The sequence below is a fragment of the Aotus nancymaae genome, unplaced genomic scaffold, assembly GCF_030222135.1.
Source record: "Aotus nancymaae isolate 86718 unplaced genomic scaffold, 86718_ANA_hifiasm-v0.15.2.pri h1tg000006l, whole genome shotgun sequence".
Lineage (NCBI taxonomy): Eukaryota > Metazoa > Chordata > Mammalia > Primates > Aotidae > Aotus > Aotus nancymaae.
Genome location: NW_026988417.1, coordinates 66797445 through 66818897, shown reverse-complemented (window position 1 = coordinate 66818897; position 21453 = coordinate 66797445). Strand labels below are relative to the sequence as shown.

Genomic DNA, 21453 nt, shown 5'->3' with positions numbered 1-21453 from the left:
GCTTACACTATTTTTCACTTCTGTTTTTAATCTTTCCAAACTCAGCTTTTGCATATTTTGGACAAGTCATGGCAGAATAACATAAAGAGCATGAACTGGACAGGTGTACATTTGAATAATGTCAGTGGTGGGTTTTTTTCTTACAATATGGGAGGGAAGTGACCATATTCTATTTGTCTATCAAAATTCTACCTCCTTTTTATTTTTAAACTCTTTAGAAAACCTCCCCACAGTTTAAATTTGCAAGTGACCATACATCCTGAACTTTGGTCAGAGCAACAGAAGCCTCATGTTTGGGCAAGTTAAACTATTCGATATTACATTAAGTTTCAACCAGTTTTCTCTTGAAAACTCTGGATAACTGCCCTAGAGCTTAGTCATGTGCACAGTTGCATGGGGTGATGCTTCAAATTACACAATCCAGAGCTGAAAACTGGTGTTTTCTGCTGTAGATGGTGGAAAAGATAGGGGGCCAAACACAGAATATATTGGACCACTTCTGGCAGCCTGTATTTGTGTGACAACACTAAGCTGTTATGTCTGCCAGGGTCACCAAGAATTTGCCCGGCATCCCAGGGATTCTTATCTTTAGCCTTGTGAAATAGCATCATGTTACTTTGCATTTTTGGTTTCTGTTTTCATTGGTATTGCCTTTTCCATTGCTAACCTTCCTTCTATGATAATTATACTTGCCACTTTCTGATTATTAAGCTGCTATAGATTGGGGAAAATGGATAATTTTATCTGTCGTAAGACTAATTAGATTCTGAGTCAGGACCTGGTAGTTTTTATTTGAGTTAATTATCTACAGTTGGGCTTTATAACATTTGTTTGGATTGGCTGTATTCTGAAATTAACAAATATATTAGGATTACTTTCTCTACCTCATAAAGCTATTGTGAGACTCAAGTGATATAATAACCATAAAATAGACTTCAAAAGAATTCAAAAGTAACGAAGAAAGGGGATGATTGTTTTCATATTCACTGCCATTACTTTTTGTTGCCACCAGTGACATTTGGGAAGAGTCAGTGCCACAAATTCCCTATAAGTGAATATATTTTAGTCATAAGGAAAACAAACATTATTGAAGAGACTCTTAAATAATAGCAACCATTTGCCTAGAAAGATCCAGGAACACTTTGGGTCCCTAATGGTTCCTGACCCATCAGGAATAAAATGGATAGAGATGCTGGTGATGATAATGATGACAATGGAGATGAGGATAATTATAATTATTTTTAATCCATATCGAATGCTTATCATTTTCAGGGCACTGTTTCAAGAATTTTATACAAATTAACTCTTTTCATCCTCACAACGACCCTATCCTACCTCGTACCATTATCATTTCCATTTTACAGATGAGGACACAGGCACAGAGAGAATAAGAAAGTTGTTTGAGACCCGATAAACAAAATAAAATTGAGTTTTGACCTACTGTAAAAATAAACATTTGTCAGGTTTCATTTGTTCTGAGCACTAGAATGCACTTAAAATTGTTAGTTTCTCTGTGAAATAATAATTTTCTGGCCAAAATGTCTCATACATTTTCCTTCTTTGTAAACTACATTCTTCATGGTAATCAAGGGCCTTAAAAGATAGGCCCCATATTTTCTCATTTTAGAGCCACTCTACCTAACAATGTTTTGAATGCAATAGGTACTCAATACATATTGACAGAATGCATAAAACATACTTTTATATCTAAACTCTCCTAAGAGTATTATCCAATATCTTGCAACAATTGATCATCTTGGTTTCTGCTAGTTCAATTTGAACATATGTTTTACAGAATCTATATAATTTGCAATTCAGTGTATAACTGAATTATTATATAAAGAAGACATGCTCTGTAAAAGTACAGGAAGTATTTAAAATACATACTGACCACTTTGGTATGAATATAATTTTAATATCATAAAATTGTTATAACTTTGGATGATATATCCACCTACAGAGGCCCACAGTATTATTATATTAACATTGTAAATCTAGAAACCATCATAGGCCTCAATATGAATGGAACTGATGTTACTTACAAGATTTCTTACTTTTCAGAATGACACGCTGGGGGGAATTTGATGATCTCTATCATATTAGCGAGCTAGACAGGACCCAGATTCCAATGTCTGAAACAAGGAATTTCCAGGAAGGTCAGTATCAAAATCTTATTAATTGGGAGACTTAGTTTTTAATTAATGTAAAGTATGACCCTATATGTTTCCCTGAAATCTAACGTTTTTCATACTACACAATAAACTCTTGTTTCATATGTACATATATTTTTTAAATGTCTTAGGAGCATAGTAACTTAAGTCACTGTAGTGCTTGTATGGTGTGTAAGAACCTTACTTTGGTATATAAAATGTAATTTTAAAAGCAATTATATTAAGTCACTTATTAGAATAGGGAGAGCTAATAGTTTTAATAAGATTTGTATTCATATAATTGTCCAGTATTTTCCCCAAAGATTAGAATTATTTATCATTCTCAATAGCTGCATATGTTAGACCAAGCCCATCAGACCTAATTATATATCCTTTAGAAGTTGAACATTTTAGCTAGTTAATAGATATTTAAACAACTTCTCAGAAAGACACAGATATACTGGAGTCAATTTTATATCTGATGAAGTTATTTCAAAGATATTTTTTAAAAGACAAATACATGAAGGATCATATGGATTCATACTGAACTTGTCAAACAAATGGGAAATGTCAGCTCCAGTGACGTGTGACATTAGTAATTGTAATCATAATGGTGATGATGTGAGAGTAATAATAATGATATTGATAGCTGTAATCTGTTGAGACTCTCATAAGTATCAGGCATGGTATTTTGTATTTTGTATGAATTTTTTCATGTAATTCTCATATACACATCAGATTCAAAGAGTAGCAGATGCTAGTGACTGAAGCTAGAGTGAGAGGTGGTGGACAGGTTTCACGTGCCTGAAATGGGACTATGATTTACCAAGTCAGTTCTGTGTGAACAAGGGTATCCCACTAGCATTAACTTCATAAGCCTACCAGCAGCTTCCAATGTTTGTTTTCTTTTTGTTCATGTGATTCTCAATACTGCCTCCTCTTCTACTCCACAAGAACCCAGATCCTATGACAAACATGATGTTCCTTCCAGAGTTCCCTTATCTTTGTCTCTTGGGATCTTAACATCTTGTTATATATGGGCCCTTCCGATTATCCTTTTAAAAATATCTATTAAACCTAAGGAAATCCCAGTATTTTGGCATCAAATACATCATAAAAATATATTTGTATTTAAACACCAGTGCTAGAGAAGGAAGAAATATCTCATTCCTATTTGATGACATTCTAATTACAATTGAAAATTATTTAAAATCCTAAAGTAAAATAAAACACAATGGCACCAAATGGTCTTATTCTTACATATGAATATGCACAGTAGAGGAAATTGTAAAAGGTGCTATCAACTGGATACAAGCAGAAAGGGGACCAGAAGGCAGGTTTGAATCTTCTGCATCTTAGGCTAGTAACACATTGTAACTCAATTCAATTCCATTTAAACACCTTCTGCCTACCCAATAGGTACTAAAGCTGTTCAATGCTACACTATCATTTTATACTCTAAAATCTACCGTAGAAATTGTAATAATTTAATGATCAAATTTTGACAAATAAATTATGAATCATTGTTGAATATACATGATTCAATGAGAAGAAATAAGATAGTGGGCAACTAAGGTAAAAAGTTATTCATATCATACTTCTGGAATGTTCTAAAAAGAATATAATGTGAATTATCTTTGTGATATATTATTAATAGTAGGTACTAGTCCAAAGCATACTATTCCTTTTGCTTTTACAAAAGATGGGGTAAAAAAATCTTTTAATGCTCCATATACCATGTAAATGGCTTCTCAAAAAGCTTTCTGTAGTTTTGTAGGAAAACTAAGGCCCAATGTTTATTTTTCAAGGGAAGATCCAGTGAACTTGGAGCCAAAGTGTAATACGGATCTAGACCTGATTCTATCATAAGTACCATGTCCACAGGAAAGCCACTTCAACTCATTGTACTTTTCTTCCCTATAAGAGATTAGACTGATAAAGTATCAGGTTTATTCTGGCTCTAACATTCTGAAATGCCATGAAATGCACCCCCCAATAAATTAAGATTAAAGGAATCCCCAAACCCCAAACACGGTAATTGTAATCATTTCTTATAAAACCTAAGAATGAGACATAAGAATTTTGTATGAGATACCAGCAGAATTTGCTATCTTAGTCAGTCTCAGGCAACATTTAATAAGTAAATATGCAGCTAAGCAGTGGACTATAATGCTTTTACACAGCTAGCAAATGGCAATATTCCTAAAATTAATGAAAGCATACACTGGATGCTAGGAGACAAGCAGCTAATTGATACGAGCTTATAATCTGTATTCTTCCCAGACTATTTATCTTATGACATCAGCACCCTGAAGCCACATGCAGAGGATGAACCAGACTCCCCAATGCTCTATAGAACTATGAGTGAAGCAACCCTCGTGAGAAAAAGGATGAAACCTCCAATGATGGACAGAAAAGAAAGACAGAAAAATAGGGCCTCTATTAACGGACACTTCTATAACCATGAAGTGAGTTATAATTCCATTAATGTAATACAAAATAACGTTGTCTGTTTCACTAACAATACCACTCAATTCAATTTGCAATTTAAATTCATAATAATAATAGTAGTAGCATTTAAATAAAAGGAAAAAGCTGCAGGCCAATTTATTCTCATAAATCAAACTTCTCATGTTGCCATGTTACCTTCCAGGTCTTTTACCTGTACACACATCATTTTTATATAAGTTTAGTTGTAGTTTAGATACAATTCACATTCTGATTTTTCATTTAATGTGTTTTAAATTTATATGTGCCTTTCCATAGTGCTTGTAAGACATTACATTTTGCTGAAGCAGGAAATAGATCATCATTTTTTCCAGAATTCAAGTATTTTTCATGTGATGTACCTTAGCAATCATTCATTGTTCCATCTTATAAATACTTAGCACTTATAGTGTGCCAGCTGTCCTCTGAGGCCTTTAATAAGAAATCTGAACTCATTTCTTTGTAGGCTTTCTCCTGTAAGGATTTCTACCTTATTTCCTCCTTCTTCTTCTACCCTTGGGAGACTATCGATAGTGTGTCTTTGGGGCCTGGTGGGAGAAACCTCTCTTCTCAATTCTTTATTCATATCAGAATTTTCTGGTTCCAGAATTATCCTGATAGCTATAAAGTAGCATTGATAGTCCCCCACGGGTAGGCAGCTACCAACTGTCCCTGTTCTCCCTTCTCAGAAATCATGTCGCATGTCATTATCTTGTGGGGTAATTTGTGCTGAAGAAGGAAAGCCACATTGCTTTAAACAATTGGTTTTCAGATTGGATCACTTGTGCTGAAATGAAATTGACACTTGGTTAGCAGCACAGAATGGTGGTTAAATGCTTGGGCCCCGGAGCTTGACAGCCTGGTTTTACATTCTTGCTGAGCAAGTAAGCTTAAAACCTCCTCAATCTCTTGGTCCTAGTTCCTTCATTCTTCTTACTTTACAAGGTCATTGATGAGATAGAATGAAATGGGGTAAATTAAGGATAAGAATAGTATCTGGCACAAAAGAAGAACTCAGTTTACATTAGCTTATGTTGTTGCTGTTGACTGAATAAGCTCAAGTTGGGCCTGTAGATATTTTACACAAATGTCATTCACTGCAATTTAATAACTAGCAGAAAACAATACAAGCAAAAAAGAAAAAACAAAGCATTCTATCAACAATTATACAATGATGGGCATCAAGGAATTTTAGTAGATATGTTTCATAAGTTGCTGTACATCATAAGATGTTTTTATACTATGAAACCCTTGTTAATGCCAATATTGTTAGGCTATGAGTAACACATATTAAAGGCTTACATTGTGATGTTTGGAGATCAGTTATGGTGAATATGACTTAACTAGTAGTATATTTCTATCCATGCAATAGTAAATGATAACAGGTTTCATTATACATTTTGACCAACACAACTGCTATAAAGACTACAAATTTAAAATACTGCTCTGAAAAACATGATTCCAAATTCACTATATGTTGACATTTTAAAAGGACTCTTAGAGATTAGTCTTACTCTCTTATTTTATAAGTGAAATCATTTATTAAGTATATGTTAAGTGAGTCAGTAAAGATGTTAAGTGAATTGACAAAGTTGGAGTTAGTGGATGGTTAAGTGGGCACTAAAATCTAGGTCCTGAATGCTGATCTATGTTATCATCATACTACATGAAGCTTCACATAAACAACATCAAACCACATGTACAACATACTCTCACCTTAGTGCAGGATGAACATGTGGTTTTCCATAGAGCTCGTAAATGTCACAGAATAATTCATCCGTGCTCTAAAATGTCTACAAACATTGATTTTTTATACTTATAAAAGTTTATCCTAGACATTCTCCACACATCTTCTCAGAAAACTTATTTAAATATCTGTATTTTTACTCAAACAAATGCCATATGTGTATGTGTGTTATATGAGTGTGGGTGTTATATATGTGTGTGTTTTATACTTGGATGTTAATTTGCTGATCTCTCAATATAGGACTCATCTTTCTAACATTGAGCCACCCCAAAACCCACCCATCTCCACATCTGCTGAACCCACCTCATTTCTACAGTCTTGGAATACTTGGAGATTGTGCATGTAAATGAAATATGTGGAAATAAATCTTTACTTAATATTTCTATCTATTTTTTAAAGACACATATGGTGACTTTTTTTCTTACTTTCTGCTACATAATGAGTAAAATATTTTGCTTCTCCTCTGCTCTGGTACACATGGAACTGGATTTTCTCCACCATGAATGTCATAAGTTATACATATACCATCAACTAACCCACTGTGAGTCTCCACTCACCGTTGCTTCTCTTCTTAAATTTCAACATATATCATTTGTATCATAGAATTTAAAATTAATTTTGCCTACTTATGACTGTTATGATAATTAGTTAACATTTACAAAGGGTTTAGAAAAATTCTTGATACATAGGACTATGTTAAGTCAATAATTATTTGAGAATTCTATGACATTCTTTGGAATAATATCATCACTTTCAAGAATTACATAATCTGCCCACTGATCAGCAATGTACTTACATATTGACTTACCTAAACAGATAGTTCGGCCCTTGCCTAAGCACAAGCACATCTCAATCTCTGTATAGATTTTTAACCCAGAAATATGTGTATTCATCCCTTGGTACCTGTGGGGAACTGGTTTCAGGACTCCCTCACCCTCCTGCAGATACCAAAATTCACAGATGCTCAAGTACCTTATATAAAATGGCATAGTATTTGCATATGTCCCACACACATCTGTAGTTAGATTTAATTTATTTTGAAATCCTAAACTGCACTAAAGAGGGATGTAATTGCCCGGTGAAAATGTTACAAACATCCTCAAATAGTGTTTTACCTAATTTATTCTAGAAATAATATAAAGCTGCTTAAAAGGACACATAATATCCAACAACAACAAAGAAAAACAAACAAAAAACAAATTTTTAAATGGATGACCTCAGATTTTTTTTTTTTTTTTTGCCCTATAAGAAGACTATGTTCAAGATAATTGACTACTGTCAATACAATATAATTTTAAAGACTTATATGACAATTCTTTTTCTAGACATCAATTTTCATTCCAGCTTTTGGATCAGAAACTAAGGTCAGAGTAAACAGTAACATGAGAACTGAAGAAGTAATAAAGCAACTTCTCCAAAAATTTAAGGTAACCTTTATCACTTAACTGAGCTATAAGTATCTTATATATAATTCAACTGAAAACACATAAATCCACTCTTCTGAAAAAGACCTATGAACGTGTAAATCTAAATTGGATGTTGAGTACTGAGTCTTATGTATAACACCTTTTAGTAACTGGTCCTTTAAAAATTATATAATTCCCATACAAGCAGAGAAGATTTTATGTCTAAACGTGAAAAATGGAAAAGAGAAAACAGACATGATTTGGGTCTTCTCCTGTTAGAAAACATCATATAACAGCAAAGAATTTATATTTGTTCATTTTTTCCATTGGCAGATTGAAAATAGTGCCCAGGATTTTGCTCTTCACCTTATTTTTGCAACAGGAGGTAAGAAAGCTTGATCACACTTTGTACCTGACTCTAGAGTGTTAGTTTGCTGCCCAGGGAGAAGGCAGAATAGTTTGCCTCATTCTGTGGAGAAAAGGGAAGAATGGGTAGGAGGAAAGGAAGGAGTGGTCTTTAGAACATTATCTATAGTCCACGATTTTAAAGAAAGATAACTTAATGGGTGTTGAACAATGAGAACACGCAGATACCGGGAGGGGAACACCACACACTGGGGTCTGGCGGGTGGGGGAATTGAGGAGGGATAGCATTAGGAGAAGTGCCTAATGTAGATGACGGGGCAATGGTTGCAGCAAACCACCACCATGGCAAGTGTATACCTATGTAACAAACCTGCACTGCACATGTACCCGAGAACTTAAAGTATAATAAATAATTTTTTAAAAAAAAGAAAGATAACTTAAGAATAAGGTATCCTTGAAGGGTTTATTATATGAAAGAGTTTGCTTCTTGGCCAGACATTAAATTATCTGAATGGAGATTAGAACCCTCTGGAACTGTTACACACTTTTGTCTTCGCTCACCTCGTAACTTTCTTTTTGGCTTTCTTTTCTGAATGTCACTCATAGAGGAATCATGATTGCACACCTGTTCTCTCTGACATTGATATTGCCTCTTTTTTAGCACAGGGTCTGACACATTGTGGGAGTGCTATCTCTTTCTCAGTAGAGATATGTTCAGAACTTTGTGGTGGGAGTAAAAGGTTAGAAGCAGAACATTGAGAAGGCTCTATAAGTAGGATGCTAGGAGCAGGACATGATAGAGAGATTAGAGAAAAAGTGATATGGAAATGAAAGTTTTAAAACTTCACAAATAAAATATTTTATATGTCAATTTGTAGAAAAACTCATGCTATAATTTAAGTGTCAGAACGTTTGAGCCAGAAATTTATTAGAATAAAATAATACATTTCGATGCCAGAACGACCTTAAGAAAATGAAAGCTGTATCTCCAAACATATATAAAATTAAAGTTCTTATAAATTGAAGGCTTAAAGATAAGATCTGTATTTTGGAAAATTCTAAGGGCACATATATAATAATATTCTAGTTGTTTAAGAAAGAAAGAAAATTTAAAATTTAAAACCAGAAAATTTAAAGTAAATGGCAGCAATATTGAACTGTGTAACAATTTAAAAGATACAAATAGTAGATTATAAAGAATATTGTCAATGCTCTCCAAAGATTAATACAATAATACCAATAATTTCCTGCAAAATAATAACAAAAAACAAACCAATAAAAATAGAAAAAAAGCATGAAAATACAATTCAAAGAAAAAACTAAAATAACCAGCTAAACATTTTTAGAAAAGTCTTAAACTCAATGAAATGCAAGTAGCTAAGGAAATGCAAGCTCAAGCCACACTGTAATATTATGTTGCACTTATCAGATTGGCAACATGCTTTCAAATGATTCTACCCATGGTTGCCATGCATCCGTGTAAAAAGATATTTTCATGCAACACTGGTAAAAATATGACTTTCTGTTTTTTGGAAATTATTCTTACAATATTTGTTAAAATTTACAGTGTACATGTCTTTAAACTCAGCGATTCCACTTGTGAGAATCTATCCCACAAAAAAAATGAAAGCAAAACAAAGTTACTGATCCTAGGGAAATGATTAAATAAATGAATACTATGCTGCCATTGAATGGGATGAATTAGATTTATGCCAATAGAATGGAGGGAATTCCACGATATATTTTAAGTGAAAAATGTAAGATGCCTACAAGTATATAAAAGATTCCATTTTTAAAACAAACAGTTACAAGTTCCTATTTAAATATATGGTATACATGATCATATGACCAGGAAGAAAGGTATGGAATGATAAAAACAAAACCACTGAGATAATTACCTGGTGGAGGATTGGGGTGATGCAGATGAGAGGATGGGAAGGGGGCTGGCAAGCATGATGGCTCACACCTGTAATCCCAGCAATTTGGCAGGACGAGGTGGGCAGATCATTTGAAGTCAGGAGTGCAAGACCAGCCTGGACAACATGGTGAAATCCCATCTCTACTAAAAATACAAAAGAAAAAAAATAGCGAAGTGTGGTGGAACAAACACATTTAAAATATATTATGGACACTCAGGAGGCTGAGGCAGGAGAATCGCTTGAACTCAGGAGGCGGAGGTTGCAATGAGCCGAGATTGCGCCACTGCACTCCAGCCTGGGCAACAGAAAGAGACTCCATCTCAAAAATAAAAAAAGGATTTTTTAAAGGTGTGTACAATAAAAATAGCAAGCACGATATGATCACCTTTACGTATTATGCGTTTGTGTGTGTGCATAGAGTTGTGTGAAGAGGACACTCAAAGGGTAATGCGGAGTCTCCCAGGGCTCAGAAATTCCAGGCGTGTTTTACTTTCTGCTTTATACTTTTCTCATTTATTCCAGTTACGATAGCGTGCAAGTTTGGGGAAGGGGATTTTTTTAAGGCTAAAAAGAGCAGTTTTATTAAGAAGTCTTAAGTGATTGTGTGGCAGCTTGCTAGGTTGTACAAGAAAAGATTTGAAAATTCCCCCTTTGATGTTCTCCAAGACTTGGATTCCATTCACGTGCGCCTTGTTCTTTCCTCGCACCTTTAACTTCAACCTGCATTTGAGCAGAGATATGGCTTAGTTTCCTGCCAGTCATTCTTGGGCTCCACACAGAGTGCTGGACCTATGAACAAACAAGGGTGTTGTTTTCATAAGCCGAAAAAATAAGTCTATTTTCATTGTAAAAAAATGTAGTTCTTTATAATCTCACCTGTGAAAATCCCATTTTCTTTTATATTTTTTGTCAAAATTTTGTATATATCCATAACTGAGGATGATAATAACTAGGACTCTTTAGGGACCAGAAAAAGAGGAAAGAAGAGAGCATAGGGCTCCTGTTCGAGCAATAATCTGGAAAATAGAGATAGATGGGTTTTAACTTTATATCTACAAAGCTCATTACACTGTATCTCACATTGTAGTTTATTTCAGATTACCTATAGAGTTCATTTGAAATAAAGATTCCCAAACCTTTCCAGATCAGAGGACAAGTCTGGTAATATGAATTTTAAATAATCATCCCAGATGATCATAAAACAATCATGAAGCAAGAAGCCATGCTAAGTTAAGATTAAAAACGGAACAAACTGAGGATGCTAAACCAAGTTAACATTGGACCTGAAGGTCAAAAGAGGATTCTGGTGGGTGGATGGGAGGAGCTAAATTGTCAAGGCTCCCAACTGCTTCAGAAATGGCAGAGGAATTAAAACAGTAAATGCTGGCACTGTGAGAACAGGAATGGGTAATGTCAGTTTAACTGTGGGGAGGCTGGGATTTTGAGTTCTAGACTCTCTCTTGACTCTTCTCCTGGGATAAGTCCAGCTCAAGGAATGAGAACCGTTCTCACTGTTCTGAAGAAAGTAAGCAAAGGGAGGGAAAGAATGAGGAAAGAAGATGAATATAAGGACACTGTGTTTTGTTCATACTTCATTCTGATAAAAATGAAATCCCAGATGTGAAACTACTTTGACAGAAAGCTAGAAGTACTTTTATAGGAGGAGTATTTATATTATAACTTTTGGAAATTTGAAGTTCTGGAAACACACCAGATTGGAAGGTATTTTCTTTTTCTATACCATTTTCATAGCTGAATGGATGAACACCACAGATAAATGAATAATAAGAATATTATTGATCTCAAAAACCTCGGGAATATAAATTTAAAGACAAGCCAAAAATTGGGTGTGGGGTGAGACAAGGAAGAATTGAAGATAATTACATGGTTTTGGACCTAAACAACTGGAAAGATGGAATTACTTCAACTGCACTTGGAAAGAACCAACAAATATTTGTTGTATGCGTGAAGGAATCATGAAATAAAAACTAAATAATTACTGAAGCATGCAACTTTATAAATGGCCTGTAAGACTGGAGATTTCTTTGAACATTCTAATCAAAGCAAGGTTGAGTTCTTTGAGATATTAAGTCAAACCATGAGATACAGTAAGAGAAAGAAGTTCACTGATATTTTAATTTCAATTTGCTTTTTAAAATAAACTGCCTCCTGCTGCAGGTGTTATTTTTTTCAAAGTAAGTTAAATAAGAAAAATAAATTGGAAAATTGTCTTCCTTCTTTTCCTCTAGCATGAACTTCTGATTGTGGTTGATTCTTGTTTTCACTCCAGAACAGAGACGACTAAAGAAGACAGATATTCCACTACTGCAGAGGCTCCTACAGGGACCCTCCGAAAAAAATGCTCGCATTTTCCTCATGGATAAAGATGCAGAAGAAATTAGCAGTGATGTATGAATACCATCACCTGAATCTGTTTTTTTGCTTCCCACCTGACTCAGCACCTTTTACATAATTGTTCTGCCTTTTTTTTTTTTCTTAGGTTGCTCAGTACATTAATTTTCACTTTACTCTCTTGGAATCCATTCTTCAAAGATTAAATGAAGAAGAGAAAAGAGAGATTCAGAGAATAGTTACAAAGTAAGTCAAAAGCATGCACATTAGATACTTGGTTCTTTGATAGGTCCAATGCACAAAACATGTCCAATTTTAATAGTCTTTCTTCTCATTTTCAGATTCAATAAAGAAAAGGCTATTATACAGAAATATCTTCAAAATAAACGGGTAATAAAAACAGAGACAACAGTTTAGCAGTACAGGCTGCTATTGCTAAAACACTTCAAAAAACTCAGAGAGATATTACTATTTGATGAGTGCATAAGTTCTGTACTTGCATTTATATGAATGTATATGAGACTTTAATCTATAGAAAATTGAATGTCAAAAAAGCTTGTTTCTGTTTGAAGTGATGAGGTTAACTAGGGTTCACAGTTGGACTAAAATGAGCTTCAGTTTAGTTTCAGTAACTGAAATAAGCTTGAATACTGTGCATTCCAAAGAGCTTTTATAGTAAAACTTGTAATGAACTCAAATTTAAATTGTGTCTTAAGCAGTTTAAACTTCAGTTAGCTTGGACTCTGAAGAGAACTGAAACACAATCAATGGATTAAGAAATGACTCAGGAAAAAGAAGCTGCCAGTTCTTGAAATGAAAAAGAAATACAGTTTTACACCATCAAGGAATCTATCTGATGGTGACAGTGTTTCACAGCTTCTTGAAAACTCTGGCATTTTCATAAAATCTAGGACTATATTTACATGGCCTGTTGATTTCTGGCTATCTATAACATCAGAGCTGTCTGGCCTTTGGAAAGGAAAAGACTATGGACTCTGTAAAGAAATCCTAATTGAAATTTTCTAAGCCTCCCCTCAACCCTTTTTTTCTCTCTCTCTTTGCTCTACTGATGAAAGAACTTTCATCAGTTCTAAACTTTTCTTAAGCTCTTTTTTAAGTTAGTTGAACTTTTTCTTTATTTTTCAAAAAATATGTATATCACATAGACATATTACATCAGCTAAAGCAAGACTTGGCCCACAAATACCTATTTGTTGCTGAATGAATACAATGGATAAAGCAAGCCTGTTGTAGCTGAAGTTAGGTAGGGAATAACAAACTCTGCCCTTAGCATTTTCTTATTCTACATGACAACTCTCAAGGTACTTACAGATCTGCTTAACCCACTAAAAAAAACTCTAAGAATAAAGAAATGCTATAGGTATCATCTATGATTTTATTTATAAATTCTATATTAAAATGGAATTGCATGTAACATTCTTTCATTCTGTAAACTAATTCTATTTGCATTCCTCATAAGCAATGTAGTGAATTGTTTGATCATATTACATGTACTAAGGAATAAGATTATATGCAATAAACCCAATTGAAAGATTAACTAATAATATTAAAATATGAAACATTTTTAAAACAAAGGCATTCCTTCTCAGTATTCAAACCTAAACTGGATGAAGGTGAAAGTGTACTGTAGCCTTTACGAGCCTAAGAAGTCTCTCTTACTGACTCAATCAGAGGCTTGCATCTTTATTTTTTTACCTGTCAATTAATAAGAAAATAGTCTCATCTCACTAAAATAAGGCAAATGTAATCATTAAAATTCAACATACTTATAAAACAAAGTAGTGTCAAGTACCTGCCATGAACATGATAAAAGATTAATCTTTATAGACTAAAAAGTATAAGAAAAGCACCAAGTCTTACATAGGAAAAAAAGGTAGATATGAAAAAAAAATCACAGAAGAGAAAATGTAAATGGTACTAAGTATATGAAACAAGTTATATCTTAATAGTGATCAACTGTGTTAGTCTGTATCAATCAGGAGACAGAAACAATGCAGCATACAGGGAAAGTTTAATATAGAGAATAGTTAAGCTATGATAGGAGAGAAAAATAAAGATGGAAGGAGAAGGTACCCTAAAGCTGAGAGAAAGAATTCTAAAAAGGAAAAGCAGGAATGAGGGTTTCAGAATTCATTGGAGAAGGTGTGGTTGCAGCCCACTGGAGAGAAGTTTGCTGGCTTGTCCAGGCCAGTGCAGGACTACAGGTACCAGACAAGCAGGTATAAATAACCCTGTGGGTGTGGACCAGCTGAGGCAGGTGGGTACATATACAGAGGGACTCGGGGCTTTGCCAAAGGGTGAGCACAAAGGAGTCAGGGGAGGTGCTCCAGGTACTATTGAAACTAGAAGCCAGAGGGGCCTCCTTTGCAGAAACCTAGCGCAACTTTGTGTGTGACTTGAGACTGAGCAAGACAAAGCTCAGGCAAGTGGCTCAGTAGCTGGCCAGCCCAGCATGGTCCTCTATATGACCGTGCACCCAGCTGAGGAGAAGAGATGGAGAACAGCAACCGGAGCTTCAAGACAGGCTTGCATTGTGGCTCCAGGTGATATCACCACTGCCCAAAGCAAAAGCAGGAGAAGCAGGTGGAGAAATGCTGGAGAAAGCAGTCTCAAGTCACACACTAAGTTGTGCTAGGTTCCTGCAAAGGCGGCCCCTCCCACTTTTAGTTTCAGTAGCACCTGCAGCACCTCCCCTGACTCCTTTGTGCTCAGCCCCGAAGAATCAGAAAAGACCACTTCCTCTCGCAGTGTGTGTCCAGCGCCCTCTATTGACAAAACATGACATCATGCAAGCTGCAAAGAAATATTTAAAGGGTCTATATCTATTTTCACAGAGCAGGTAACCAACAGTGAATTTGGAGCTGCGAGGCAGCAAAACAATAACTGGCATGCCAATTAAGTACAAAATAAAATAAATAAATACATACATACATACATACATACACACACACACATTTTGGCCTATTAGCAAAGATTAAGAAATGATAACATGAATCGCTTCTCGGCCTTGTGGCTAAGATCAAGTGTAGTAAGAAATGATAACATTAAATAATGAATCACACTCAGATGGGGACTCAAACTTCTGGTAAAAATACAAATGGATATGATTTTTCTTGAAGGCAACTTAGTAGTCCATTTTTCCTATAATTCTACTTGTAAGATCCTAGCATATGGAAATAACCAGAGATACAAGTACTTTTCTGCAAAGATATGTTTTATATTATTTATTGTGATGAAAGGAAATAAAAAGCCTAAATGTTCAGAAAATTATTCAAAAAGATGAAAGGGAGAAATGGGCCATGCACAGTGGCTCATGCCTGTAATCCCAGCACTTTGCGGGAGGCAGAGGCGGGCAGATCACTTGAGGTCGGGAGTTCGAGATCAGACTGGCCAACATGGTGAAACCCCGCCTCTACTAAAAATACAAAAAATTAGCCAGGTGCAGTGGCAGGCACCTATAATCCTAGCTACTCGGGAGGCTGAGGCAGGAGAATCATTTGAACCAGGGAGGCAGAGGTTGCAGTGAGCCGAGATGGCACCACTACACTCTAGCCTGGGCAAGAGAGCAAAATTCTGTCTCCAAAAAAACAAAAAAGAGGAAAATAAACGTTTATTTGTATAATGTTATATAGCCATTAAAATTATGTTTCCAAATAATTTTAATTATGGGGTAAATTCTTAGATATCTAAATAAGAATATACACATACACATATTCCAAAATATTTGTTATTTAATTAAGGCATATATATTATGTATATGTATATATATAAAATATATTTATGTGTGTGAACACTAACATTTGCATATATACACACAAGAAACAAAAACATGTTAAAAGTGGCTATACCTGCATTGTAGAATTATGAGTGAGTCATGTTTTTCTAATTTCCCTATATTTATTAAGTGTTCTATAATTAATACTTGTTACTTTTTAAATCAGGAAATAGTAAAGTTATTATTTGAAAGTTGTCAACAAAAAGTAACAAGTACATGCAAGCACAGAATTCTACTTAATGCAAAAAATTTCAAATCAATTTTTCAAATGAGACATTAACATCACTCCTGTGATAGTTTTATATCCATAAAGTCTTTGATTCTCTTCCTTTGAAGAGATGGAGGCTAATCCTCCTCACCTTGCAAATGGGCTGGACTTAGCAACTTCTTTTTATTTTATTTTTAATTGACAAATAATAATTGTATGTATTTATGGAGTACAATATTATATTGTGATATATGTATACATTGTGGAATTCTTAAATCAAGCTAATTAATATATCCATAATATCATATACTTATCATTTCTTTGTGGTGAGAACATTTAAAAATGTACTTTTTAAGCAATTAGAGACTTACTTCTAACAAATATAGGAAAGTGGAAGAAACTGAGACTTTGAAGAGTAGGTCATAAAAGTCACTGTGGCTTCCTCCTTGCTCTCTCTTGGATCACTTGCTCTGGGGAGAGTCAACTGCCATGTCCTGAGCAGCCCTGGAAAGACCTACTGAAACCTTCTGTCAAATACCAGCAGGGAATTGAGGCCTCTTGTCAACAGCCATCTTAGAAATGGATCTTCTAGCCTCAGTCAAGCCTTCAGATGACTGCAGCCCTGACTTATAGCTTGACAATAACTTCATGAGAGACCTTGAGCCAGAAAACCCAAGGAAACCGCTCTGGATTGCTCATCCTCAGAAACTGTCTGAGATAAGAATTATTTGTTGTATCCTGCTAAATTTGGGATAATTTGTTACATAGAAATATGTAAGTCATACAATTTCTGAGAAAAATAGTTTATTTTAGAATCATTTTGGCATAATGCAAGAATATTAACTTGTCACAGAATTATTTATCCTTGTTTTAGGTGGTCCAAATATTTCATTGTTAGTTACATATTACTTCAAATTACATTATAGATAATAGGTATTATTAATGGTAAAAAAAAAATGTGTCACATTCATCTTTTTATGCTTTTCTGTACTTAATATTGTGTCATGCATAGAATATACTCAATAAAAATTGATTGAATACATAAGTGAATGAATGAGTGAATGAAAGAATAAATGAATGAGTGAAGGAATTATCTAAAAATATTTTTATAAAATTCCCTGTATATATGTATCACTTATTACAAGTCTGCTCCCATAGCTGAAAAAATATTGAACATTATATATATGGCTTGCCCTGATACAGTGTTATATTTTATTATCTCTTGACTCTAGTATGAAATATTCAGTTAGGTGTTGTTACTGTTTAATTTGGTTTAGGGCTATTTAGGTTGGTTTTTTTTTTTAACTGAAGAGGAAAGAAGCCCCTTGCAATGCAATTGATGAAGTGGTAAAGATAGCAGGTATAACTATTAGGTAGAGGCGTATATATGGGAATGAAGGAGAAATAGGATGTAGTTAGGGAGGGCAAAACCTTTTAATGACATTCATTTGTCTTCTAAATTAACAACATCTAATATCTATCAGATTGAGCCTTTTGCAATTGCCAATGTTTGACCTACAAAGGCAATGATTTCATATTGTTCAAACTAATAACACTTACTTTCTGAGCACTATGTTTAATACTCATTACAATTCCATGTGGAAATTACTCCTTCAACCTCATACTATAGGTAAAGAAAGTAAGCCATGGAGAAGTTAGGAGATTTGCCAAGGTTTTTCATAGAAGAAATAGGTAGGATTTAAACCTATGGCCCCAGAAGCCATACAGTTAACCACCAAAATCTGTGGCTTCCCCCTAAACTGCCTCCTCCTGAATCTGGCCTTCCATAATGTGTACTCATTTTTAAAGTGTAATAATAGTACCTACTTCACTGGACAGTTGGGGGAGTTATAAGAATAACATGTAAAAGCTGGCACTTTGCACACAAGAATGTGATATAATCATAACCATGTTATAATTAAACTTCAGTAAATCCCCAAACGCCACTGTAGCCTTAACTTCTACTAAGTCTTACTGCCCACAGCTACTTCATTTTTGTCTTAAAACCAGCCAAACTAAATCACTCAGCCTTCTCTCTTTCTAGCACATCTCTTTCTGTTGAAACATTCCCATTTTCTAGTCCCTGGTTAGGGTCACTTCTTCCATGACTTTTCCTGGTCTCTGTAACAGTGTGTGATCTCAGGCTCCTGTGTACCAGTTTCAGTTAGCTCTGCTTTTGTGACACCAGAATTTTGAAATTTGCCTTTTATCATAATTCTTTATGTACTTATATCTTGTATAAATGCATTAGTAATCCGGTGCATTCATATTCATGTTTGTATTGTTCCCTGTGGTATCTAGCACAGTGTATTGAATGGATTAGGAACTCGGCAAATGTGTATTGATTTAATTTATTAATGCATATGAATGTGTTGAAGTCACTCAAGTGAGGAAAAATATTTACTTAAATTCAAGGAAAGGGTATTATAATGATAATTAATTTTTTTCTATATTCCTCCAATCAAAATAATTCATTTATTTAAGTACGTATGTTTACTTTATCTTTTATGCAAAAATATCTGGAAAAATAAAAACAAGTCCAAATGATACACATCAGTTCTTTATGTCATTTGCAGAAGGATTTCCAAAGAAAAAAAATTACCGTTACAAATCATCACTTCAAGCTCAAATTAATTCAGATGCATTATATTATAATGGTGCCAATACAGTATCACATATTTAGGGTAAAGATTAAAGGTGAAACTGTTATGAAGGTAACATTACTATGAAGCTTATTTCATTCAGTTTGCCAATACACATTTTCGGTATTCTCATGGACAAATATCCAAGTGGTTTTTAGAGTTTTGTTCACTGTGGGAACTTGGCAGACAATTTGCAGCTTGGTGTGGCAGCCCATCACATCTACCTGGGCCCTTTGAAAGCTGTTTGATTTCATGTTTCTGTTTCTGCTCTTGAGAAGCAGAAAGCTTGTTGAGAGAGAGGGGTAATTATGGTGGGTTTTCTGAGGGTTACAATAATTAGATTTCTCTGCTGGGTAGGAGAGTTTCAGCGTAGACTAGCAGTGTTCTTGAGCAACGTTGTGAGGGTGTAAAATTTTATTTTGTTGATTCTTATTTTGAATATTAGATATGTTTCATGATTTATAAAAAAAATATAGATCTCATCAAAGATCCTGCATTGACATTCCCTTGGACCATTTAACCTCCTCATAGACACTAGTACTTTTTGATCCATTTGGACCCTTCAGAAAAGCAAACAAATAAGCACATTTGTGAGGAAAAACAAAAGAGAGAGAGAGAGAGAAAGTAAAACCTAAATACGTATGATCACAAAATAGAAAAATCTCTAAGACTTGGCCGGGAGGGGCAGAGCAAGACGGCCAAATAGAAGCCTCCACCAATCATTCTTCTCCACCAATCAAACAGAAACATCAAATTTAACAATGAGTTACCCACATACGCAAAAAATAAAAAATAAAAATAAAAATAAACCTTTATAAGAACCAAAAATCAGAAGAGCAATCAAAATACCTGTTTTAATTTCATATCACTAAAAGAGGCATTAAGAGGGTAGGAAAGACAGCCTTGAATTGTAGAAACCACCCATCCTCCACCCCTCAGCAGCAGCCACATGGTGTGGAGAATCTGTGCACGTGGGGGAGGAAGAGCACAAGGATTATGAGCTTTTACATTTAACTCAGTGCTGCCTTGTCACAGTGGAAGGCAGAACCAGACTGAATTCAGCCAATTCCCACCCATGGCGGGAGCATTTAGATCAGTCCTCGCCACAGGGAAATTGTTGATCTCAGTAGTTGGAATTTGAGTTGCAGCAAGCCTCACAACCATGGGTTAAAGTGCTTTGGGATGCTAAATAAGCATGAAAGTCAGTCCAGACCACAGGGATTGCAACTCCTAGGCAAGCGTTGTGCTGGGGTCAGAGGCAGTGGATTTAGGCAGCACACAACCTTGTAAGACACCAGCCAGGGTGGCTAAGGGACTGCTTGCATGCTCCTCTCCCAACCATAGGCAGCACAGCTGGAAACAACTCAAGTGACTCCTTCCTTGTGCTTGAGGAGAGGAGAGGGAAAACTAAGAAGAACTTTGACTTGCATCTTGGATACTAGCTCAGCCACAGTAGGATAGAGCACCAGGCAGTCATGAGACCCCCATTCCAGGCTCTAAATCCTGACATTTCTAGACACACCAGGGGCCAGAAGTGAACCCACTGCCTAGAAGGGAAGGACCTAATGATGGCAGGATCTGTCACCTGCTGTCTAAAGAGTTCCTAGGTACTGAATAACCAGCAACAATACTCAAGCATGCTGTGGGTTTCAGATTCTGAAATATGCTGGCTTCAGGTGAGACTCAGCACGTTCCTAGCTGTGGTGGCTATGGTGAGATATTCCTTCTGTGTGAGAAAAGCAGAGGGAAAAATAAAGGGGACTCTGTCTTGTACCAGCTTGGACACAGTGGAGTAGAACATCAAACAGATTTGGGGGGTCCCCAGTTTTAGGTCTTGAAACTTGGACAGCATTTCTGGACTGGCCCTGGGCCAGAGGGGGCCCACTGCTCTGAATGGTGAGTCATGGGCCTGGCAGCCTTACCACAAGCTGACAGAAGAGGCTTGGGCCTTAAATAAACATCAGTGGTAGCCTGGCATTAGTCCCTGTAGAACTGTGGTGGTGGTGACCACAGAGAGAGATACTACTTTGCATATGGAAAAAGGAGGGAGGAGAGGGATAGATACTGTCTCATTATTTGAATGTCAGCTTAGCCACAGAATAAAAAGCTTCTGGTAGATTTCTAAGGTTTGTGACTCTAGGCCTTGGCTCCTGGACAGCATCTCTGGACTTGCCTGGGGCCTGGAGGAGCTCACCACCATGAAGGGAAGAACACAAGCCTGGCTGGCTTCACCATCTGCTGATTATACAGCCCTAGGGCATTGAGTGAACAAAGGCAGTAGCCAGGTGGTAACTACCATGGACATTGGGTAAGACCCAGTGCTCTGCTGGCTTCAGGTCTGATGGAGTGCAGTCACGTAGTGGTGGCCACAGGTGTGCTT

At 35.6% G+C, this 21453-nt stretch overlaps 1 protein-coding gene across 3 annotated transcripts in view; it reads left to right on the top strand.

Annotated features, from left to right (window-relative positions):
* Positions 1-18980, top strand: part of RASSF6 (Ras association domain family member 6) — a 49639-nt gene extending 30659 nt beyond the window's left edge. Inside the window, exons 5-11 of one of the 3 annotated variants that reach the window (XM_012464400.2) lie at positions 2062-2156; positions 4434-4618; positions 7710-7811; positions 8124-8175; positions 12366-12484; positions 12576-12673; positions 12769-18980. In XM_012464400.2, the coding sequence (XP_012319823.1) occupies positions 2062-2156; positions 4434-4618; positions 7710-7811; positions 8124-8175; positions 12366-12484; positions 12576-12673; positions 12769-12844 (727 nt within the window). In that variant the 3' untranslated portion in view covers positions 12845-18980. Of the gene's footprint in view, positions 1-2061; positions 2157-4433; positions 4619-7709; positions 7812-8123; positions 8176-12365; positions 12485-12575; positions 12674-12749 lie in introns of all 3 variants that reach the window. The other 2 variants (XM_064367850.1, XM_064367853.1) reach the window with 2 other exon arrangements.
* Positions 18981-21453: the final 2473 nt, after the last annotated feature.